The sequence below is a fragment of the Anthonomus grandis genome, chromosome 10, assembly GCF_022605725.1.
Source record: "Anthonomus grandis grandis chromosome 10, icAntGran1.3, whole genome shotgun sequence".
Classification (NCBI taxonomy): Eukaryota; Metazoa; Arthropoda; class Insecta; order Coleoptera; family Curculionidae; genus Anthonomus; species Anthonomus grandis.
The window spans coordinates 572,841-598,495 of record NC_065555.1 but is presented as its reverse complement, the minus strand read 5'-3'; the positions used below and the strand labels follow the sequence as shown (position 1 = coordinate 598,495).

Sequence of the window (25,655 nt, the reverse complement as noted above, 5' to 3'; positions counted from 1 at the left end):
GACCTCTAGAAGGGATTATGGATCGATTTATCTACAAGGATATATTAAAGAATGTTATGTTACCCTATTCTGAAGAAAATATGCCGCTGTTATATCAATTTCAACATGACAATGATCCAAAACATTCTTCAAGGCTAATAAAAGAGTTTCTCCATGATGAAAAAATTAATGTTATGAAGTGGCCCTCCCAATCTCCGGATTTAAATCCAATAGAAAATCTTTGGGAAATTGTGGATAACAGGTGTAGAACCAGGACTTTCAAAAATGCTGGAGAACTTTTCGAAGCTCTTCAGGATACTTGGTTGTCAATCGATCATGATGTTATAAACAAACTTATTTTATCCATGCCAAAAAGATGTATTGCTGTTATAAGGGCTAAAGGGTACTATACTAAATACTGAAGAATATTATTGTATTGTAATCTTATTTTGACTTTGGAGAATAAATAAATTGATTTTTCTAAAATGTGTTGCTATAATTTTGTCCAACCCGTTTCCTAAAAAAAATTCCCATTTTTTATTTCTTTTATAAAGTAACAAAAAAATAAACATAAATAAAAAGCTTTGTAAAAAATACATCATAATATATACCAGTTTTTTTTCTAATCTACCACATCATATAATTTGAAGGAAAAATGTACTTGTTGCTATAATTATGGCCACTACTGTATTTGCAGCAGAATTCTCTGGAAACATTTATCCCACTTTCTCTATTCCACCTTGCAGTTACTTCTCGTAGAGTATTTCTTCTTCCCGACTTGCAAATTTTAATCAAGTTCCTTACATTTTTTTAAGAAACAACTTTTGGACGTCCTGAACCATATTTTTTAATTATATTAAATATAGTAGTCGTTGCAACATTTAATTCACTGGAGATTTCTCGCATTGTTTTCCCTTTATGGTACTGCCGGATAATAATTTCTCGCACTTTTAGATCAGTAGGTTTTCCACGAGCCATTATTGTATTTTACTCGTAATAAAAATGACAGTAATTGATTATTAATGGTCAAGTGACGCATCAAAATTTTTATTGTTGACAACGCACTACTTACTTTTGTTTATTCAAAGCCATCCTCGCTTCAGGCTAATAAAAATGGAAAAATTTGAGCAAAAGCAACCCATGTTCCAACATTTTTTGATTATTAAACAATTAAATAAATATTATTTAACATCAAAATTTTATTAAACCTTAAAAATAATTTTCTAAAACATAAGAAATGTTATTAATTTATTATTTTTAAATAAAAAAAATAAATTAAAAGAATTACGGTAAACTGGAATTTTATTCGTAAAATGACTACTTGTTCCAATATATAGCTGTTAGGGCTCGTATTTAATTTAACTTCAGGATTCGGCTCTGGCGTCTTTAATGGGCAGGCACTGGATATTTTTCCGCCAATGTTGTTACTTGCTCATCAGACAGTCCCTTACAAAGAATATTTCTCCACTGGTGTCCAACTGTGGAGATTGGTCGGTATTTGCAGGAGGAGATTCGTAATCCTGCCCCAAAATTTTTGAGACCAACGGATCCAAGTAAATTCCGCGGATTGGTTTAGTTTGACCTAGAAAAAGGAAATAACCTAAATTCTTTGATTTGCTTTGAGCTCAAGTCCAGATGCGCATTTTTTTAAAATAAACAAACAACAAACATTTCGTTTGTTTACTAGTTTGACAGTTACAGTTCTACTGTCAAACTAGTAAGTCAGCGGTGACAGCTGTCCACCCCCCCTTTTTTTTCAGAATAATAACATATAGTTATCAACTGTCAGTACTGAATTTACTGGACGTCGTTCCGATATTTGTTTCAGTTTACTGATTCAGTACTGAATGACATCATAAATGCGTCACTGTGACGTCATTAATCTTTACTGGATTGACTGGGGATAAAAGCTACTCTGGGTACAGTCAAATAGTGGGGGAATGTCAAAACTGTCAGAAGTGTTGTTGATGTTGATTTCTTGAATCTTCTTGTTTACGTTGTGGGAATTATTTTCCAAGTTCAAAACATAATTTGTTGAAAATTTACCACTTAAAAAGCTCTCATACAACGCACTAACCTATTTGGGCTCTTTCGTATTCTTCCGGTGTAACTTCAATGTGGTATTCAAAATTATTTTCTGCGTCTATTATTCTTACCATCTTGCTTTTTTCAGTCATATTTATTTTATTAAAAAATGTGGCCTGGTTTTAATAAATCAAAACACCGTACCGGAAAACAAAACAGAAACAGGTAATTTGGTTTTATAGGTTATGTTGTAGTTGTGAAAACAGTGCTGAAAACTGTTCCATTTTTGGAGCAAAACAGCACGCTGTATAAAATCGGAACGACAAATTACAGTAAAATCAGCACAGTACAATCCTGTACTGACAGTTGAAAACGGTACATACCCATAGTCGAGATTGTATCTACGACATACGTACTTATGTTGTTTGACAGTATTTCGTAGAATGTAGAAAGGCGGATTTTTTAACTTGGAACTTGGCTTCAACGGATATTTTTCGGACTATAATGTCAGAAAATACTATTTTTAGGGCTACGGTGCCCCTGTTCCTATACCAGGAACAATTTTTGACGAATGTCAAAATTGTTTGTTTGAGCTATGGTGCCCTAAACATTATTTTTTACGTTTTAAAGCTACGGTGCTTAAAACGGCCTCTTCAAACTACGGTGAATGAAGAGGATTCTAGATCTAGCTAGAATAATATTGCCTGACAGGCAATAAGAATTTTCAGAATACTGTGTCAAGAAAATTCGTTTTTGAGCTACTGTGCTCAAAAACAATTCTTTATAAGGTATAGGTAAAAAAGTTTATAAAGAACCGGCTGCTCAATATGTGCACAAACCCATTTTTCAACAGAAAATCGATAGAAAATCCGGTGGCAGAGAGAAAAGACGACCGCAATATATTTTCTCTCGCTTCTTATTAAAGAAACCGCAAGAACAAAGCAGCCGCCGTACTTCGTTTCTTTGTACCTGTCGGGGATTTAAAGCCTATGACGTAGCCTGAAGGCCTATCAGTGTCGTCTCGTACGGGAAGTGAGTTAATCGTGTTATAAGGCATTTAAAATCTGTTGTGTGTTTTTTTTTTAAGTATAATAGTGAAATAGACTATAGTTTTTTTAGTTAGACTATCCAATTTTTATTGTAAAAGGTAAATAAAATGCGGAAATTTCGAATGACGAGTGGATAAATATTTGCAACCATATAGACAACATAGAAAAACAATATTTCGAAAGTCATCACCTTTTTGATGAAGCATTGGATTATTTAAAATTCACAGTAAATACAGGCTCATCTGATGAAGAGATCGAATGGTCTTCATCGGAAGAATCTGATTTAGGTTGTAATACACTATCTTATAGTGAATAAAAATATGTAATATGTAAAATAATGAAATAAAACTTTAAGCTTATACCAATTTGTTTCTTTACACAACTCGTTTAAAATACGATACCTAATCCTTAAAAAAATGCGAATAAAGAATAATTTTCAGCTACCTATTTGAAGTCCTGTTTTAAAAATAATTAGCGAATTGCATCCTCCTGTAAATAAAACTATTTTTTATCATGATTTTTTATAGGCACATCACAATGCTAAAAAATATAATTTTAATTTATCTACATTTTTTTAAACGAATCTCGGAGCAATCAAATTCAAATATATGCATTCTTTTTGGTATTTCAACTAAATCAAACGCACTTATAATATCGCTAGCTATACCTACTAAAAATCTAGGGCTATTTAAACTCTAGTACAAATAAATATTAATAATCAGTATATATAAATATTAATAATAAATATCAGATCATTGATACATACAAGCATTGTACATAGACATTTTATAGATGTTTTTCATTTGCTTTTTTTGTTTGTTACTTCTATGGTCTAACCCAATCAACACTATAATATTTTTTTTTGTTTTTTAATTATGTACTTCTCTTTCTAGTCTTTTCTATAACGCAGAAGAGCAGAAAGAGCGCGCGACCTCCGGTGACTCCTCTACCAACCAAAAAAGAAACAATGGATCCCTTTCTTGGATTTACCATATGTGTATTAAATACGACATGGTCGAGAAAAACCATTTTTTTTAAGCATGTTCGAATCTTCCTGGATTTTTTCAAATTTTCGCCTCATTTACATTATATTATTGTTAAGTTTTATGTACGAGAGAGAGAGAGAGAGAGACAATAATAATATCGCAGTTAAACTACTCGATTAATACTCGTTTTTAATGTGAAAATTGAGTAATAATTAATGTAAATAGGCCCGTTTTTAAGCTGTATATATATATGCATGTTATCACGTCTCAAAGACGATTTAAGTTATAGAGGGGGGAGAATCTTGGTATCGTGGTTGCCAACCAAAAAAAAATATATATCTGGAAAAAAAATGCACTTAATGTTCATAGAAGAATTTTCTACTACTTTCTGTGAAAATGTTCCCTAATCTCTGAAAAACTGCCCAGATCTTGAGGATCATGCTTCTTCCTTGGACACCGCTCGCAAAAAAATCCAATAATTCGAAGACTATTCCATAAACCTTAAAGAACATTTATAGTGAATACTTTTCTTAATATGATGCTTTTTATTTCATTAGAATCGCTCAACAAGTTTTTTAAATATTGTGCTTTGAAAGGGTCACCTTCTAGGGCCAAACTTTTTCCTCAGATACCACTCCCAAAAAAAAATCCAATAATTACTTAAAATTCTTTAATCTGGGGAGTTTTTCCGCATTAAAAGCCTCCTCCCTCTCCCTTCGCCTTTAAGCACTATATTTTATTAATGTTTAGTTTAAAATTTTTGCTTTATGTCATGGAGACGCCTCCTAAATGAAGAAATTTAGCGAAGATTTGTAGCGCTATAGTTGTATCTATTGTGTCATCCTTCCGCGGTGACGTATTTAAGCTGTGATAAAGTCCTTATCAACTGTTTTTTTGTATGATATTGACTTCGTTCAGATGGGGGTACTATCATATTATTATTATCCTGTTACTCGTGTACGTATACACACACACACACACACGTGACGCTTTATTGTTTTATTTTATTCTTTTAATAAATTTTTTTTTAGTATTCTTTTGTTACTAATGGGTGTATGGTACATACGTTTTAATCGGGTTAAAATGATGAAACTTGGTGCTATTTTTTAGGTCTTAAAAAGGATTTTTTTAACGCCCACTAGTAACAAAATCGCGAGTTAGTTAGTGTATACGTTTTATTACACCGTGATAAGGGTTCTTGTCACTATCAAACCCATTTTATGCTAAAACAACCATTTACCCAAGAGTGTTTCGTTTATAAGGTGACAAATTTTGTAAAAAGTGATGTTTAAATATAGAACATGTTACACAAACTTTGTGAAGTTTCATTCATTTTTTTTAACCTTGAAATATCGCTTTTTTAGCGAAAAAGGTCTGTCAAAAGTGAGTTTAGCGTCCCTTTTGGATCTTTTCATTAAGAAAAATTATATCTATCTAATTTGTTTATCACTTATAAGATTAAGCGTTTTTAGGCCCTTTATGTGTATTTTTTAGGGATTCGAAATAAGTTTTTCCCATTTTTTTTTTGGGTCATTTCCGGGGTTTTGAATAAAGAGATTCAAGCCTATAGAACCATTTTTCAATTTCAAATCATTTAGTGAAGGTTTAACATTTCAATAAAAAAAAAATGTAAATCCCACTTAACTGAACCATTAATTTTTGCTATAGTGGTAACAATCTGTAGATAATGTGATAAAATAGCCTCACATTGCTAAAACAAGAAGTTTAAGGTGCTAGTAGTCTGTAAACAGTGCATCTAATTTCTTGTACAGGGATGCAAATTATTGACATAAGATTGATAAATAAGTGTGTGCAGTTACTATTAATCTAGAAGTCTGTAAATACTCTTTTAGAACCCGAAAGCTTGTACTAAAAGAAAAATGACTCTAAATCCGAGGAATATAAAAAAAATAACCACTGGAATACTTAAAAGTGTACCCAAAAGCCTGGAATATTGAAAAAATTACTGCATCATAGAGGAGTTATTAAAGAATGACCACCCCAATTATCTGAAATCCATAAAAAAATGACCTCAAAAACCTGGAGTACAAGAAAAATGACCTCCTAGGAATACGAAAAAAAAATGATAATTTCAAATAATTGAAATTTATAAAAGTGAACCCAAAAACATGGGATATTATAAAAGTTATTCTCAAATCCCTTGAAGGTATTAAAAAGTAAAGTGTCCCCAAATGCCTGGACCTTCGTGGTTTTGAAAAAAATCGATTCAAACCATTATATAAAAAAGTGTGGGGTGCACACAGTTTACCCCTTAAAATTAGTTTTACGCCTTTTCTAAGATAAATAGTAAATAGACCGCCTAAAATAACGGGGGTATTCCAAATTTCGTTAAATTTGATGCAAAACTGTAGACACAGTTTTAAAAAATCGATTTTTTTTACACTTCTTGCGATGGCTGTAGCTTGAAGGGGGTGCATTTTAGGACCCATGGTTATAGGAAAAAAAAGTCTTATTTTGACCTCAGGAATACGCCCTTAAAATATATGTAGTGAATTTTGAAACACCCTGTATAAAAATACTCTGAAAAGCAATTTTAAAATTGTTCCGCAACCCACATCTACACATAATTTATAATATAATACAAAATATACATTAAACCTAATGCCCATAATATTGATGGTTACTATAAATTTTACCGACATGACGGATTTATAAAATTTTACGAATATTAGTCTTGCAAACTAGGCCTAAGATAATTATAATAAGAAGAAAACAAATACCAAGCAACGACTCTAATTATTTTGATTGTTTTGTTCACAAAATCACCACAATTGGGATTTAATTTCACTATAACATATAACAAAATTTTATCGTGCAATATACGTACATTATCAACAACAAAAATATAATAAATCATGTTAAGTAGTCTGATTTAAAAAAATTTTATGAACGTTTTAGGGTCACTTTTCTAGACCTTGACTCATTTTTCGGCGATATTTAAATGTTCGTGCCGATTCCAGAAATTTGACGTTATTTAAAAGGCACCAAATATTTGGGAATTTAACATAATTTTCCGGAGTTCATAATTGTCAAACTCAAAGTAATAACAAGAATTTGAAAATAAAACACTAAAAAAGGTTGGAAAAATCACCTCAAATCCGTAGACTACTTAAGACTCTTGTCGAAGTACCGCAAAAGTCATGAAAAATATCCGAAAAGCCTTTAAAGCACATAAAAAAAAATTAAAAATGCTTCGGATAGAATAAACATGACAACATTAAAAAATGAAAACATCTTGTCGAACTTGCATTGTCTTATTTATTTAATGTAACACGACGTTTCGGTTGGTAAGTATCTCCAACCGTTATCAAGTGTAAACTGACGTCAGTTTACACTTGATAACGGTTAGAGATCGTCGTGTTACATTAAATAAATAAGACAATGCAAGTTCGACAAGATGTTTTCACTGTACCATTGTCTACCACCTTCAAAAACATTGAAAAATGACCCTAAATGCCTGGAAATCAAGACTGGTTCTGCAATAAATAAAAAACAGTATATAAACTGGTAATAATCTTTATTCCATCATACAATGAACATGTACAAAAAACGCTAGAGAATAAAAACTACGCGCTGAAAGGGTTCCAGTAATCATAATAATAATTAAATGCAAGGAATTATTAAACTTTTTAATAAAAAAAAAAACCAGCGGCCTAATAAACAAAACACACAAATTATACGCTTACACGTGGATCCTGAGGCCCACACTAATTATTACACTCTTGAGGCCCGCCCCCCATGCCCTATTATAAATTATAAAAACAAAAAATATGAATATGTTCAACTGTCAAATCCGAGGGATAAATTATTTAGAGACAGAGAGGAAACAGGAGCCTCAAGGGTGCATATTCACTCCCTTAGTTCGGAGGGTGTTGACATGTAGTAATTGAAACGTTCAGTACTCGTGGGACTTGTTCAGCTTGTCTTTGGTGACGAAATGGTCGCCCTCGGAAACGAAACGTTTGCGTCCTCTGGAGGGAAACCGGGCGATGATGTTGTCGGTCAAGAAACCCTCTTGGCGACAAAGATCGATGAATCTGGAACAAAATGACAGGTTTAGCCTTGGATTAACTCTTAACTTTTAAGCATAGGTAATTACCTAAGGTTATATATAGATAAATCGTGAATTTTATAATATGTCCATAGTTTTGAACAGTGGCGGCTTTTGGGGTAGAGCCATAGTGCCATGGATCTATCTAATAAACGTTGAAAATAAAAAAAATAATTTATTTTTTAAATTTTACTTCAGTCCAAAAAAATATCTGTATATTAATATTTAATACCAATTATAAAATTAAAATACTGGAACGCAGCCAGTGCAAGATTCCGCAAATTTCGCTAATGCGAAATCGAAGACGTAGTTGTCGCGCCAGGCCCCGTATCGATGCGTGTTACATCGAATAATCACAGCAAATGTCCTTGAAACAATGTGGTATTAATATAATAAAGCTACGGCAAATTAAATAATTTTGGGCCGGGCTCCAAACCAATAGAATCTTTTCTAGTAAAACGTGCGTGATATTGTTTGTTTTGATTATTCATCGGGCGTTCGCGGTTCCGTAGAGATCTTTTATTTTATTTGGCTGACGTTTTCGGCTTTGTTGGTGTTTTTTATTTTTATTGAATATTAAAAACAATGAATAAAATTAGTTTTTTAAAAGCAAATCCATTTTCCACTTTATCATTGGAACAAAAAGTAGAAATAAAGGAGTTAAGGCGACCGTTGCCCGATTTAAATATAGAATTTTTTTTTTGAGTTTGAATTAAAAACAATAAAATTACTTATTTGTGTACCTTACTGTAAATATTATGGAAAACTGTATGTTGCCTGTGACCTGAAGTATTGACATTTCCACGTAGTTTTTTAAGTTCATTTCCTTAAATTTCAAGATTTTTAAAATGTATATTTTTATCTACAAAAAAAAATAGAAAACTTATTGCGTTATAATTTTGATAATAAAATGTAATAATTTCGATCACTCGTTCGATCATGATAAAATTAGATCAAGATTTGGCCCTACCTCCCTGAACTGTCAGGAGCCGCCACTGGTTTTGAAATATGAAAAATTGACCATAATTATCCCAGAGATTGGAATTTAGATGCAGGGTGCTTCGGGAGGAAAGGGAAATATTTTGGGAGCATATTCAGAAGGTCAAAATAAGATAAATTAACCCATACGTTTTAATCCGATTCTTAACCGTTTCTGAAATAATTGGCTCTAAATTTTTGGAACAATTACGTTCTCTGTACTTCTAACTTGCGTTGCAGGTATTTCATCATTGTTTGGTAATACCTATTTTAATTGATTAGTAGTTTTGGCAAACATGGTTTTCAGTTTGGTTTCATGCTCTTTTAGCTCAACAAGAGCAAAGTTTCCATTACGTAATGCCTCACACATTCAACCATGGGGAGTATGTTGACATGATATTCGTGTATGGTTTTTGTATAAGTAGCGCATTACGTGCTGTTGATGAATACCGACGTCGGACTAAATGTGGAAAATAAAGAAAATGTTCTGGATATGGCTGAAGAAAACCCAGGTGTTAGTACGAGGCGGATTATAAAAGAACTTTGATTAGCATCACGTGTGGACGTTTGGAAGACACTTTCCATATTTAACCGGTTCAACATCTTCAAGAGGGTGATTATGGCTTAAGAGTTCAATTTTGCGAATGAATCCAACAAAATCGAGGCCTAATAAAATCCATTTTATTTTGCGATGAAGCTCATTTTACCCGCAATGGAATTAATAACAGACACAATGAACATCGAAGGGTCAGATGAAAATCCTCATGCCATGTTTGAACGAAACTTTCAACATCGATGTTCTTGGGGACCAATATTGTTCCTGCTATATGTCAACGATATCTCTCAAATTCCAATTAGGGGCAAATTTACTATCTTTGCGGATGATACAACATTACTTTGGCATGACACTGACACCAAGAGATTAAGGAATATTGTTGATGAAGATTTAATTCTTGTAAAGTCATGGTGTGAATCTAATAGATTAACTTTTAATATTTCTAAAACTAATATTTTAACTTTTAAATGTAACTTTGCAAAATGAAACAATAAGTCCCTCTGAAACATGCAAATTTTTGGGCGATTGATAAGCAATTAAAATTTGAAAATCATATCTCCTCTTTAATAGGGAAGTTATCATCAAACTGTTATGCTATTAGAGTAATAACACATTCTCTGGGACTTGATGTGGCCAAAATTGCCTACCATGCTCTTATTGAGTCTTATCTCAGATACGGTATTGTGTTTTGGGGTGTGTGCTCTCAGTATTTGTTCAGCTCTCTATTTATTTTGCAAAAAAGAGCCATACGCTACATGTGTGCAGCTCCCTTTTGTAGCCCCTGTAGACCATTATTTTTAAAACACTCTGTCCTGACATTGCCTGAGACTGTTTGTCTTATCCACAAAAAATATCGCCATCAGCTTGACCCCCCCCTCCTCGGGTTACAATCTCCGAACAACCTTCTCTTTATCTCTGCCTATCCCAAAAAGCGAGCAGATTAAGTCAGCTTTTGTGTACGGGGGCAGAAGGATTTTTAACCACCTACCCCTTTATATAAGGCTAATAAATTGTGAAAAACGTTTTAGGAAAAATATAAAGAAACTTTTGCTTGCTAAAGCATTTTATTCTGTAGACGAGTTTTTAAATACAATTTTTTGACAGTGAAGAGTTTTGCGCAGCGTAATGTGAATCCTTACTACCCTTTCTTTGGGTGTGTTCTATATTCTATGTATGTAAGAATTGTTAAAATTTTTATATTTTTGTAAAAGATTATGTTGTCAACTATCTTTAAGGTTTTATATAATGCTTTGTTAATAACAGATGATGTTACGTAACAATAAAGCTATTTTTGACTTTGACTTTGATTCAGCATTAACGTATGGTGTGGAATGCTGAACGACCAGTTGTTTGGTCCTTTTAAATTACTGGAGAAAGATATTTACGCTTTTTGGACGACCATTTAATGCACATGTTCGTTCGATGATGTTCCGCTAATTGTTCGACACCGAATGTATTTTCAACACGATGAACCTCCTCCGCTTCATTTTAGTCGCCGAGTGCGTAATGTCTTAAACAATCGTTTTCCTGATCGTTGGATTGGCAGAGGACCTCAAGTTTGGCCACCGAGCTCACCAGACTTAAATCCACTGGATTATTGCCTCTGGGGGTGGATGAAAGCTTTAGTGTACGAAACACCAATAGAACCGTAGAAGAATTCCACAATCAAATTCTGAATGCTTCAAAGATAACATATGGGTTAATTTATCTTATTTTGACCTTCTGAATATGCTCCCAAAGTATTTCCCTTTTTTCCTGAAACACCCTGTATAAAAAAGTTTTAGTCATCTCATAATAATATTAACTATTCATTTTTATTCTTTATGTTACAGTTTTCCTAAACGAATTTTTAAGTTAACCGTAAGTATTTGTTGTTTTTTTTACGAAAAAAAAAACAAATTTGTGAAGGGCGTTGATGAAGAAAGAGACTAAAAAAAACGGAAAATGGTTTTTGCGACCAATGATGATAAGTTCAAAATGTGGGGTATAAACGCAAAACGCGACATGTCCATTTTTCAACGAAAATGACCTTCATGTGCAGCCAGAAAGTGTATAAATTTCTCTATCTGCCACTAATATATTTGCCTGCAAACCACGACATTTACGCTTATAAACGCTCGTTAAAAATTTCGGTTAAACCCAAAATGCGACATCGCAACCTGCATTTGAGATTCAAAATGCGACGTTGTCCACACGACCAATCAGCGAGCAGCTTACTAACACCTGATAAATCGTATGTTTTGGTATAAACGTATTATTATTTTTTTCTTTACAAGCATGCAAGCACGAGGGTGAAATTTGTTGATATTTTGTGCGTGTGTTTTCATAATTATTATAAATATAATGGCCGATAACAACAAGAAACTCTTGCCGGATACCCAAAATCGAGCTCGAAAAAGATCTTTTCAACCACAAGAATGGAAAAGGGAAAAAGCTAAAGTAGCAAGGTAAGTTAAGACCAAGTATAAAAATAAATAAATAGTTAACTAAGAAACGTAATAAATGTTTACAATACGTTAAATGACTGTGATATTAATATTTTTCTCATAAATATTTGCCCTTTTAATAATATTTAAAAATGTTGCTGAAGTTTTTGTTTAATTCTTTGCCGAGTTTTTATTGTTTGAGAAATAATTAAAATTGCTTAAATTATTAATAATGTAATGCATATTTTCTACGACTATTCCAACCTATAGAAACAAATTCATAAAAAAAATCGAGCAATCGGCAAAGCTATTTCAAACTGAGCTTATTTTTTTTTGTTTCAGATATTCACCTAAATCTTTACCAGAATTTCCCAAATGTGGAAATAGGGAAAGTAATGGACCATTTCTATGCTGGCATCTTACCATGAACGATATGAAGGAGTTTCATAGAAGTTTTTATTCAAGCAAGAAGAAAGCTGACCAAGATGCATTTCTTTTAAGTTATTGCTCAGGATCCACGCCTGCAAGAAAAAGAAGTAGAGGGCGTGCTGCTAGTAAGCCAAAAGCAGTGTCTTTAACCTATAAGGTACGACAGCAAGACGGTAAAGCAGTTCAAGTATATAGGGAGGCATTTCTGGGTATCTTAGGAGTGAAAAAGGACAAAATATTGCGCCTGGTGAAAAAGTTTATAAACACAGGAACAGCGCCAAAGGAGAATCGTGGCGGTGATCGTGTTATGGGGAAAAACGATGACAAAAAGGTTTGCATGAAGACATTCATTGAATCATTAAGGTGCACCGAAACTCACTATTACCGCTCTGATAGTCCACATCGTGTTTATTTGCCTTGTGACTTAAACATAAAAAAACTATGGAATGTCTACAACGAACAAGCTGAGCCTGATCAAAAAGTAAAGCAGTGCTACTTTCGAAAATATTTTAATAGGAAATACAACGTTGGATTCGGAACACCTCAAACAGATCTTTGTTCAACCTGTCTTCAATATAAAGAAAAAATTAGGAGATGCACGGATCCTAAGGAAAAGCAGTCATTTATTACAAATCACAGAGTCCATACTCTTCAAGCCAAAAGCTTCTTTGCTTTTCTCAAACAAAACTCCGATAAAGTAGTAAATATTTCTTTTGACTGTCAAAAAAATTTACCCCTACCGAAATTACCCGATCAGCAGGCCTATTTTTCAATGCAAATTAACTTTTTTAATTTTGGAGTTGTCATAGGAAGTTCAAAATCACCATTAACAAAAGAAAACGTAAGGTGTTATACATGGACAGAAGTCGAAAGACCCAAGAGCTCCAATGAGATTGCATCTGCTATTCATCATACTCTAAGTACGTATGAGTTTAAAGCTACTAACAAAATCATTCGACTTTTCTGCGATGGTTGTGGGGGGCAGAATAAGAATTCGATTTTTATCGGAATGCTTTGCAACTGGTTTAATTCCAATGCGCCTCCGAACATTGAAGAGATACAAGTATTTTTCCCTGTAGTAGGTCATTCTTTTATGCCACCTGACAGAGTTTTCGGCAATATCGAAAAAGTAGTCCGAAGAACTGCGGAGATCCTAGAACCTTCTCATTACGTGAACATGATAAAAGATCGGGCAACAGTTTTTAAAATGGGTGTAAATTTTCAGGTTTTCGACTGGAAAACTGAAATAAAAAAAACTTTAAAACCTACTACACAATGGCACTTCAAATTTAAACCAGCAAAAAGATTCGTTCTAACCAAAAATAAATTAGGCACGGTTTTAGTCAGAGGCAAAGCATTATACAGGAGTGATTTAGGACAAGCAAAAGGTATTTGTAGAAAAGGGAAGCGAATTGAAGCAGTAAGGCCTAAAACACTCCAAGTTGGACTGAGAATAACAGAAGATAAAATTAAAAGCATTTCAAACTTATTAAAGACTCACTACGGGGATGAATGGAAATCAAACGAAGCATTAGGTTATTTCAAAAATATTTTCGACAGCAATGTAGAAAATAATTTTGAAAGGCAGGTTGATGCCGATGAAAATGAAATAATAAGTGACGAAGAAATTAATATCTAAAAATAAGTTTTTGTAAAAGGTTTTTTTTATTTTAATAAAGTTTTTCTAAGTGACTTGGTTTTTTTTCCTAATAAAAAACGGGAGCTAATAATTTTAGTAAGTTGGGTTTATCATTGCTCTGATCGATTGTTGTGTGCAAAATAAGACATGTCCAAGCCTTAGTTTCAGAATGCGACATGTCCAAAATATAGCTCTAAATTAAAAGAAGCCTAATGATTATGCATTCATCAAAATGGTAGGGTAGACATATTTAACAATTCAGTTTTAAACAATAACTAAAACTTATTTCAATAAAGCAATGAAAACCTCGAAAAAGGTTTTTTTTAGTTTTCTCAAATTGTAATCTAATGGACATGTCGCGTTTTGCATTTATACCCCACAAATATATTAATTTATTGTTTGTTAAAGGCATCATCAAAAAAAGTTGACTTTACCTCTAAACGCTTGATTCTCTCGGAATGAATTAAAAAAAAATCATATCTTCGTTAATAAGTAAAAGTGAAACATTTTTATGGTGCTACTATAATATTTTATAGTCCTAAAACAATGTCAGAAAAATCTTGACAGGGAAGAAAAATTAATTTATACGTTTTATTGCCACTCACCGATCCAAAATAACGTAGGCCAACGGGACATCCATACAAATATCGGCGAGATCGTCGAAAACGCGAAAGAAACCGCGCTCCAACTGATCCCGGGTGACTAGGACGCTCAAATCGAACGCCTTCAGCAAATTACAAATCGCCCTCTCGGTCTGCTCGTTGTTCGCCTCCAAGGCCATCACGATCGCCTCGTACACCAACTCGTGATGGAAATGCGGAACCTGAAATCAGTGAATTAACGAATCCGCTCGTTCCTCGGCTACAAGTGACGCACCTCGAGCTCCTTCAGGCACCTGGAGGCCTCCTCAACGTCCCCGGACGAAATAAACTCCTTTAACAGCAGAGACATTTGACGGGTGAGGGCCTGAACGGGGCGCAGGGGACCACCCACGCCCCACACGTTGTCTAAACGGACCAGACCGTGTTCCATCGAGAGCAGGGTGTCGGCGTGCACCAGCGCCTCCTGGAAAATGTTCTCGTCGCTTTTCTCTTTAATGTCGACGATGAATCGGGGCGGGATGCAGTCGTCTGCGATTGCTCTCGCGATAAAGTTCCCTAGGAAAAAAAAAACAAATTTTAACTGATTGAAGTACCTAAACTTATCTGCAATCTTCATCAATTGAACAAGTTGCATCTCTTATTATTTAAATATATTTGTATATGTTGTATGTCTTTTCCTACTATATAGCGCAGTGTCGCCCGCTAATAAGACGACACTACATTTCCAGGTTAGCCTTCACTAATATAAAATAAAAACGGCGAGGGATCCAAAACTGTACCTTGAAGCACAACATATTTATTTCTTTATCAACGGAAAACTTCAGTTAATACATAAATAAAGAACTGAAAAAAATCAAAAGTTAAAACTATTTAACAAACTAAATATACATTTTGATAATCAATGTTGAACAAAATATGATCAATTAAAGCAGTTCTTTATATTGTACATTAAACCTCTATTGAATGACATAAAGAGATAAATCTGACTAGATATCTCATTATAACGTCCTTGCACTACAAAAATTGGATTATTGTATTCATAATTGATACGAGGAAAGGGCACTTTAAATAGATTAAAATTTCTAGTAACATGTCTCAGAACAGGGACATTTTTAGGTAACTTGAGTCATAACTTTTAGTACTCGGATTTTTTTGAGGGTTCTAAAACTTTCATTGAAAAAATCACAAAAATCCATGCATGCAAGTTTTTTGGAGATCATATCTAAGAGCAACAACAGTTACTCGAGTCATAACTGCAGTTCTAGTGCTCTCAGATCGACTTGATCTTTGTTTTAAAACATTCTTTGGGATATTTATTAACTTTCACTGAAAAAATCATTAGAATTAGAATTTAGATGTTCCATTTGAAGGAACTATAAAATTACTTAAACTACTTGGAAGAATTGCACTTGACTTCGATATTCGGAAATAAGCATAAATTGACTTCAATTGCCTAAAGTTAATAAAAATTGATATTAACTGCTTGGAAGTTGAAGTTGTACACCATGACTCCAAGGATCAGCAGAAAATAAAAAGTGAGTTCAACTATTTGGCAGAAAAGTTTCTCTTTTAATAGTCTTGCCTGGAACATACACAAATTTATTCCAAATATTTAGATGTTCTCTCTGGAGGAAATATAAAGTGAGTTCAACTGCCTGGAAAAATCAGTTTTGACTTCCAAATGCAGGAATAAGCACAAATTGATTGAAATAAATAGAAATTAGGTGCTTGGAAGTTTTACACCATGACTCCTAGTACTTGGAGTGCAGGAAATAAAGATGAATTCAATTATGTACCTGGAAGTGTCATTCTTGACTTTGATATTCATTCATTACTCAACTGCCTGGAATTTTGAAAAAAAATACTTCATATTTAGCTACCATTACCATACCAGCTTTTTTATTTAAGTTTTTGGAAATCTTGTCCAAGAACAGGGACAGTTTTAGGTTACTTAGGTCATAACTCCACTTCTAGTGTTTAGATCGACTTGATTTTTATTTTAAAAGATTCTTTACAGTGTTTTTTAACTTTCACTGGAAAAATTACAAAAATCCATGATTTGGAATTTTTTTTATTCAAGTTTTTGGAAATCGTGTCCAAGAGCAGGGACAGTTTCCGGTAATTTGGCCGATAACTCCACTTGTAGTACTCAGATCAACTTGATTTTTGTTTTAAAAGTTTCTTTGAAGTATTTATTAACTTCCGTTGAAAAAATCACATAAATCTATGCATTGGAAGTTTTTTTATTCAAGTTTTTGGAAATCATAGCCAAGAGCCACAACGGTTATAGGTTACTTGAGTCCAAGAACAGGGACTGTTTTAGGTTATTTGGGTCAAAATTTCACTTCTAGTGTTTAGATCGACTTGATTTTTGTTTAAAAATATTCTTTAGAGTGTTCTTAACTTTCACTGGAAAAATTACAAAAATCTATGATTTGGAAATTTTTTTATTCAAGTTTTTGGAAATCGTGTCCAAGAGCAGGGACAGTTTCCGGTAATTTGGACAATAACTCCACTTGTAGTACTCAGATCAACTTGATTTTTGTTTTAAAAGTTTCTTTGAAGTATTTATTAACTTCCATTGAAAAAATCACATAAATCTATGCATTGGAAGTTTTTTTATTCAAGTGTTTGGAAATCATAGCCAAGAGCAACAACGGTTATAGGTTACTTGAGTCATAAGTCCAGTTCTAGTTCTCAAATCGACTTGATTTTTGTTTTAAAACATTCCTTGGAATATTTATTAACTTTCATTGAAAAAATTACATAAATCTATGATTTAGAAGCCTTTTTATTAAAGTTTTTGGAAGTCTTATCCAAGAACAGGGACTGTTTTAGGTTATTTGGGTCAAAATTTCACTTCTAGTGTTTAGATCGACTTGATTTTTATTTTAACAGATTCTTTAGAGTGTTTTTTAACTTTTATTGAAAAAATTACAAAAATCCATGATTTGGAAATTTTTTTATTCAAGTTTTTGGAAGTCTTGTCCAAAAACAGGAACTGTTTTAGGTTACTTGGGTCATAAGTCCACTTCTAGTGTTTAGATCGACTTGATTTTTATTATAAAAGATTCTTTAGTGTGTTTTTTACCTTTCACTGGAAAAATTACAAAAATCCATGATTTGGATTTTTTTTTATTCAAGTTTTTGGAAATCGTGTCCAAGAGCAGGGACAGTTTCCGGTAATTTGGCCGATAACTCCACTTGTAGTACTCAGATCAACTTGATTTTTGTTTTAAAAGTTTCTTTGAAGTATTTATTAACTTCCGTTGAAAAAATCACATAAATCTATGCATTGGAAGTTTTTTTATTTAAGTTTTTGGAAATCATAGCCAAGAGCAACAACGGTTATAGGTTACTTGAGTCATAACTCCAGTTCTAGTTCTCAGATCGACTTGATTTTTGTTTTAAAACATTCCTTGGAATATTTATTAACTTTCATTGAAAAAATGACATAAATCTATGCTTTAGAAGCTTTTTTATTTAAGTTTTTGGAAATCTTGTCCAAGAACAGGGACTGTTTTAGGTTACTTGGGTCAAAACTTCACTTCTAGTGTTTCGATCGACTTGATTTTTGTTTAAAAAAATTCTTTAGAGTTTTCTTAACTTTCACTGGAAAAATTACAAAAATCCATGATTTGGAAATTTTTTTATTCAAGTTTTTGGAAATCGTGTCCAAGAGCAGAGACAGTTTCCGGTAATTTGGCCGATAACTCCACTTGTAGTACTCAGATCAACTTGATTTTTGTTTTAAAAGTTTCTTTGGAATATTTATTAACTTCCTTTGAAAAAATCACATAAATCTATGCATTGGAAGTTTTTTTTATTCAAATTTTTGGAAATCATGTTCAAAAGCATGGACAGTTTCAGATAACTTGGGTCATAATTCTACTCCTAGTGCTCAGATCAACTGAATTTTTGTTTGAGAAGATTCTTTGGAATGTTCTTTAACTTTCATTGTCAAAATCACAAAAATCCATGCATTGAAAGTATTTTTATTCAAGTTTTTTGGAAACCATATCTAAGAGCAGGGACGGTTTTAGGTTACTTGAGTCATAACTCTAATTTTAGTGCCTAGGTCGACTGGATTTTTGTTTTAAAAGATTCTTTAGAATATTTTTTAATTTCCATTAAAAATATCAGGAAAATCCAAGTATTGGAAGTTTTTTTATTTAAGTTTTTGGAAATCATGTCCAAGAGCAGGGACAGTTCTAGGACACTTCTAGTGCTCAGATCAATTTGATTTTTGAATTAGAGATCCTATAGTGTAAGAAGTAAATAATATAGTATAGTAATATAATATAGTATAATAGTATAGGAAGACCTCGTTAACTTTGAAAAAGAATTCGTTGTGGCATTTATTGGTGATATAAAATACAGGGTATTCAATTTAAATTAAGCAACTAAGTGCCTGGTAAAAACTGTAGTACTTTAAACCTAATTTTTAGTTCTAGATTTTCAAATATCTTATCGGAAACATAAGATATAAACCTTCATAATGGTAAGCCATCCTCATTCGTTCCCTAAAATTGCGTCTACACCATTCTTAAAACGGAAAATATCAAGAGCACTCAAAAAAACGGAAACTAGCAAATATTTCAAAAGATTTAACGCATACATGTAGTCAATATTCCGAATCATAAATTTTTTTCAAGCAATTTGCGCGGGTTGTAGCACTGAGGGGTATGGTTTTAGGACACATGTTTATAGGAAAGAAAAGTCCTATTTTGACTCCAACAATACGTTCCTAACACCTTGCATAACGCTAACAAAACGACATTAGATTTCCAGGTTACTCCTACCATATCAGTATTTTAAAACTGCAAGGGAACCGAAACTGTACCTTGAGGCACAACATATTTATGTCTTTATCAACGGAAAACTCCAGTTAATATAAATATTTACCAATTGAGACATTAATCTTATAAAATATGGCGTAAGAACTAAAATCTTAAACTCATCAAAAGTTAAATCTAATTAAGAAACTAAATATATGACAATATGATCCACTAAAATTGTACACTAAGCCTATTGAATGACAGAAAAAGATCAATCTGACTAGTGATCGCATTATAACGCCCTTAACGCAATAGACTACAGAAATTTGATTGTTCTGTCCATACGGTTCATTGAAAGGGCACTTTAAATGGATTGGAATCTCTAATAATTCACAAAATAGAAACATTTTCAGGTAACTTCAATCATAAGTTCTAGTACTCGTATTGATTTGATTTTTGTATTGAATGTTTTATAACTTCTATTTTAAAAATCCCAAAAATCATGCCTTGAAAGTATTTTTATTCAGGTTCTTGGAAATCATGTACAATAGCAGGAACAGTTTCAAGTCATAATTCCACTCCTAGTGCTCAGATCAACTTGATTTTTATTTCAAAACATTCTTTGGTATATTGATTAACTTCCATTGAAAAAATCAAGAAAATCCATGCATTAGAAGTTTTTTTATACAAGTTTTTGGAAATCATGTCCAAGAGCAGGGACAATTTCAAGTTACTCGAAACTCCATAACTGCACTTCTAGTGCTCAGATCGACTTCATTTTTATTTCAAAAGATTCTTTAGAATGTTCTTTAAATTTTATTGTAAAAATCTCAAAATCCATGCATTGGAATTTTTTTTATTCAAGTTTTTGCAAATCACGTCCAAGTGCAGGGACAGTTTCAGGTAACTTGGATTATAACTACACTTCTAGTGCTCAAATCGACTTGATTTTTATTTCAAAAGTTTCTTTGGAATATTCTTTTAACTTCCATTGAAAAAATAAAGAAAATCGATGTATTGAGAGTTTGTTTATTTAAGTTCTAGGACACTTCTAGTGCTAGAGAGAGATATAGTGTAAGACGTAATTAATATAAAATAGTATAATAAGTATAGGAAGACCTTATTAACTTTGAAAAAAAATTCACTGTGACATTTATTGGTGATATAAAACACAGGGTATTCAATTTAAATTGCCTGGTAAAAACTGTAATACTTTAAACCTAATTTCAGTCATTTTTTTACAAATGAAATGTTGAAAATTCAATAGTTTAGTGTACCTCTGTGTAAACATAGTAAAAAAATAGAAAACACATACAAACCCTTAAGGAATATAATAATTAAAATTAAATTAGTATTTACACAAAACACAAAATGTTTAGGCTGAGTAAACCTTAAGAAAATCTACCTTTATTTACGATGTAGAATCCAAAAATCAAATAATACATAGGGTGTTTCATTAAAAAAAAAACAACTTTGATATTTCTGCAATTTGTAAGTCATGAAAATAATTTTAAAAGATTCTTCTGTTAAATCCATCTTTTTTGCCCTGTAGTCCGTATCGTAAGTCGTGAATAACCCTGTATATATAAATTCTTGTATAGCTTTATTGTTTGTTTGTTTTTGTTTTATCCTGTTTGCTTCATTATTCTCAATTACTCTATGCATTGAAATTTACAGTCTAGTACTTAACACTATTGACATTGCTATTTTCTCTCAGTTTTGTAAATAAAGTCATCGATAGGTTTAAGAAGAAATCCCCATTTTCCCTGTATTATAGGTGGAAAGTGACTTACCGAGTACTATCGGGGCATCGGGAATATCCAGAATCAAATCGTTCAGGTTCCCCAACAGGTTCTCGAACGCCTTAAGGATGTCCGACTCGGTCACCACGTAACCGTAAAGGTCCGAAATCAGGACCGACGTTAATTCCCGGTGCGACGGTTTGTGGTCCATCGCTATTTCGACCGCTTGCTGAACGAAAACGTCCCTACGGTTCGCCGGGACGATCTCCTCCACCGACTGGAGCACCTCCTGGATGTCGTTACTCTCGAAGAATTCCAGGATGATCGGCTCGCACTACGGACAAATTGAGATTTAGTTAATATTTACAAGATTTTTGTTTATTATCATTATAGAGCATAACTGTTTTAGTTTTAGTATGACAGAGGCATCATTATTTTCAGAATATTATTTTCTATCGAAATACGTAATAATATACCAATTGTCCCATTTAATACAAAAAAGTTAAAACAATTCTTAATTCATTAAAATACCAAATTTCATTTGTTACTCTTGTAAAGTAAAAAAGTTATTAATCGTTGTAGTAAAGAAAGAGAGTTTTCTTGCCAACATTTTCGTACCAAAACGATTTATGTACCTCAAGAACTTTCTAAGTTAGACGCGATTTTGTCGACGAAGGTCCCAAGAATCAACAAATTTGAAGTTTTGAAATGCAATTCACAACATACATTTTTGGACCTAACTTAAGAACCCTTAAAGATATTTTTATAATTTTTTCACACAATTATAGAGGAATTCGTGGGAATGGTTTTGAGGGCAAAAACGTCATTCTGCCTAAAAGATTTCGCTAATTAAGGCAGCTTTTAACAAAGGAATTTTTTTGCTCATTTTCTTGGCAAGTTTCCAGTATTCTTGAAAAAAATTTGCTGAAATAGTTAAAATATTCTTAAAAGGTTTGCATTAAAGAAAGAGAGTTTTCTTGCCAACATTTTCGTACCAGAACGATTTATGTACCTCAAGAACTCTCTAAGTTAGAGGCGATTTTGTCAACCAAGTTCCCAAGGACCTCCAAATATGAAGTTTTGAAACACCATTCACAAGATACACTTTTGAGCATAACTCAGGAACTCTTGAAAATGTTTAATTAATTTTTTCACATAATTGAAGAGAAATTCCTAAGAATGGACTTAAGGATAAAAACTGAACTTTCTCCTAAGAACTTGGCCAATTAGACCTGTTTTGGTCAAATTACCTTTCTTTTAAGCTCTTCATGGGAGAGCTCCGGTACCACCGCCTTCAACTCAATATCCGCCTCTAGTTCCGAATCGAAATTCGGATCGTTCACATCCTCGATATCCTCCAGTAGTTCGGATCCGGGTTTGCCCCAAACCCCTTTTCCACCGGCCCCGCCTTTCTTTGGTAATCCGCGACCGTAACCGTTACGCGACCTACGGCTGTTCTTCCAAGATCTAAAATACAAAAATTACGAATTTCATCAACAATATTAGAACCCAATTCTTACCGTGGCTTATGGATAAACCCGCCGAGATTCACGTTACTCTCCTTACTGTTTTGCCTATGGACCCTCTTCGGCTTACGTCTGGTCGAAGAAACCTCCGTGACGTTCTTGGTAACGGATGAGGAGGCGTTCTCTTTGGCCGCAGCCTCCTCCATCTCCCTCTCCACCGCTTTTTCGATGTCCTCCTCGACCAAGAAGGCCTCCGCCCCGATATCTCCACGGTCTTTGGCCATTTTAAGGCTCCTTAACCGCTCGACTACCCCCAAGTTCACAGTTTAATGCAGGGTGAATCTAATCAATAAGATTTCTTCGGAATCCGAGGGTAAGATGCTAATTGCTACTTACCTTACAGTTGGGTAATTGTTTGTTGTTGTTGTTGTTGCTCCAAAGAGGGAAGTTTTGGGGCAAAGTGAGTGACTGAATGGCACACAGTTAAATGGCTCTTGGATGGTTTTTTTTTGGTAAACCTAGGAAAATTATGTAATCATTTTAAATTAATGATTTAAACTTCGTGGGGGTTTAATGAATAATGGTATGATAAGACCTTTCTCAAGGTTATTTTACAGACAATAACGGCATACTTAATTGTTTGTTAAGCTACTTGATTTAAACAAATTTAATATGAACCAGAGTTTTATATGCTACAAAAAAATTTTCATGTATCCAATTTTCAAATGCTTAATAAGGGTCTGGGACTCAACACTATAGCTCATATTGGCCTAACTATACATCTAAATTCAGATAAATTAAATAATTATAATCATGAAAGCTTTTATGCCTTGAGAGTGCATTCCGATCACTTGGATCTACTTGTAATGGTATCTGTTTACTTCTCCTTAGTTGAGCCTCACATTGCTTATAGAATAGCCTTCTGTGGTAGTACCACCAAATTGTGTTCAATATTAATCTTACAGAAACAGGCTCTACAGTTCATGTTTAAAAATGTTTTTTAGGCAGATTTTTAGCTCAATAAATATCTTATTTCTACCATGCTTGTATTTAAGGTAAAATGAATATCCTACAGTCTCCCTCCACTCATTTAATGAACATGATTTTTTAAAATTCCCGACATGTTTCGGCCCAAGTAGTGTCCATCATCAGGGGATCATGCTGTGTCCAAAACAAGTCGAGAATTTCAATAATGTTTAATAAATAAGTGGAGGGAGGCTGCGGGATTTTCATTTTACCTTAATCTACAACTCCACTGCAAGTATGGACCATTTCGTCACTATGCTTGAAATTATCTATATAAAGCATTCCAATTAGTCTAAAAAAGTCTTTTGTTTACTTAGCTAAGAAAGCATCTTTTTCCATCATCTTCCCTTAGACGTTAGGTCTTAAAATACATACAAGGAGCTTAGAAGGGCAGTAAGGTATTTCTATACTTTCTATTTATGTTTTTCTTTCTCTTTCTAATGAATATTGTATACATCTTGGTTTCTCTTCTTATGTTATTGCAGATCTGCTGCTTGCATCTTTTTATTTCTCCCTGATGATATAATGCTCTTGGTTTTGTGCACTTTATATAACATTTATGTATGAATTGTTTTTTTTTTGTAGCTTTGTAAATATGATTTTTTTTCTCTTTTTTTATCTTAATGGATTTGATAGATGATATTAATGGCAATATGAGATAAGTTAGGTTAGGTTATACTCGACAGTGTCAGTAAACCCGATTTTTAGGGCAAAAAACCACTTGCCTTCCATTTTTATAATATTATAAGGATAAAAAAAAGGCTTTGATGAAGTTCTTTAGGTAGATTGAGCATCGCTTCTCATTAATTTGGGTTTTTTGCTATTTGACTTGGATTTGTGTGCATTCAGTTTGCGACGACTAAAGTTCATTGTTTTCTTACCGAGAATCAACTCTTGCCAAAGGTTCCAATTCAGTCTTCGGTCAATTATTCACCTCTATGATAAAAATGAACCATGAACTGGTCAAACTATTCTGAAGCTTTTCTGTATAACAACAATAGAAGAAATGTAAGGTTATGTTTCTTAAAAAAAAAAAGTTGGTACTACTGAGAAGTTTAATATTATTTTTTTCCTAATTAATTTTAAATAATTATTAATGGAAAGAGTGAGGAATTTTCATGGCTAAGGATAAGTAAGTAATTAAGTGCAGTAAAGACAAGTGATTTAATTTTAATAAATAATACACATTTCCCAGTCCTACCAACATTAAAACAACACAACATAACCTCAATTTTTTTTATTGACATTTCCTTGCCATAAGTTTATTTATTATAATTATTGTTAAAAAGACAATTTCATCTTCCACAGTAAGATTATTAAAGAGGCTTAACTTAAATAGGGCATTTATACAAAAAAAAAAACCTTGAATAATAATGAAGTTCTCAATAAAACTGGCTGGTTTTTATACAACAATAACACGTTGCCGCATTCACGTACACGTTTTTTTATTTAAAAATAATCACAAGGTATTGTGTAAGCCCATATATTCATACAAATTGCCCCTATAAATCAATAGATGGGAAAAGGGCCGCAATGATGTAACAACCGATAAGCCCTAATAATGTTTGTGAAAAATTAAGGTGAATAATAGTTCACCTTCTAAAATCGAAATCATGCAATAATAAACTTCATGGAAATAAACAAAAACAAATCCAGCTGGCCTCAATTTTGGCCACCGCCAAACCCTGGGTATATTTCGTTAAATAATCAAAATACTCTTACCCGGAATCGATTAAATGCCCAGGCAAGACCTTTTAAGGCATAAAATGGGTCTAAAATATCGCAGAAATTGAAGGAAATTCGTTTTCGTGAACGTGCACTATAACACCGCCATATACACAACGCTACACGAAATAATTTTTTTATTTACGTTACCCGACAGCACCAAAACAAACGCCCCGG

The 25,655-nt window shown here is 33.0% G+C and overlaps 2 protein-coding genes across 3 annotated transcripts in view; one reads left to right on the top strand and one right to left on the bottom strand.

Annotated features, from left to right (window-relative positions):
* Positions 1–5,353, top strand: part of LOC126741562 (mitoferrin-1-like) — a 30,715-nt gene extending 25,362 nt beyond the window's left edge. For both annotated transcript variants that reach the window (XR_007662225.1, XM_050448029.1), the window contains one exon: positions 3,947–5,353. The gene's annotated coding sequence lies outside the window, so the exon portion shown is untranslated. The remainder of the gene's footprint in view (positions 1–3,946) is intronic.
* Positions 5,354–7,560: 2,207 nt separating this feature from the next.
* Positions 7,561–25,647, bottom strand: LOC126740959 (programmed cell death protein 4). Its single transcript, XM_050447166.1, has 8 exons — positions 25,476–25,647; positions 23,124–23,245; positions 22,782–23,069; positions 22,512–22,728; positions 21,313–21,595; positions 15,016–15,296; positions 14,745–14,962; positions 7,561–8,097 (listed from the first exon to the last, which is right to left on the bottom strand). Exons 3-8 carry the CDS (start codon positions 23,009–23,011, stop codon positions 7,956–7,958), a joined length of 1,371 nt encoding a protein of 456 aa, XP_050303123.1. The 5' UTR covers positions 23,012–23,069; positions 23,124–23,245; positions 25,476–25,647; the 3' UTR covers positions 7,561–7,955.
* Positions 25,648–25,655: the final 8 nt, after the last annotated feature.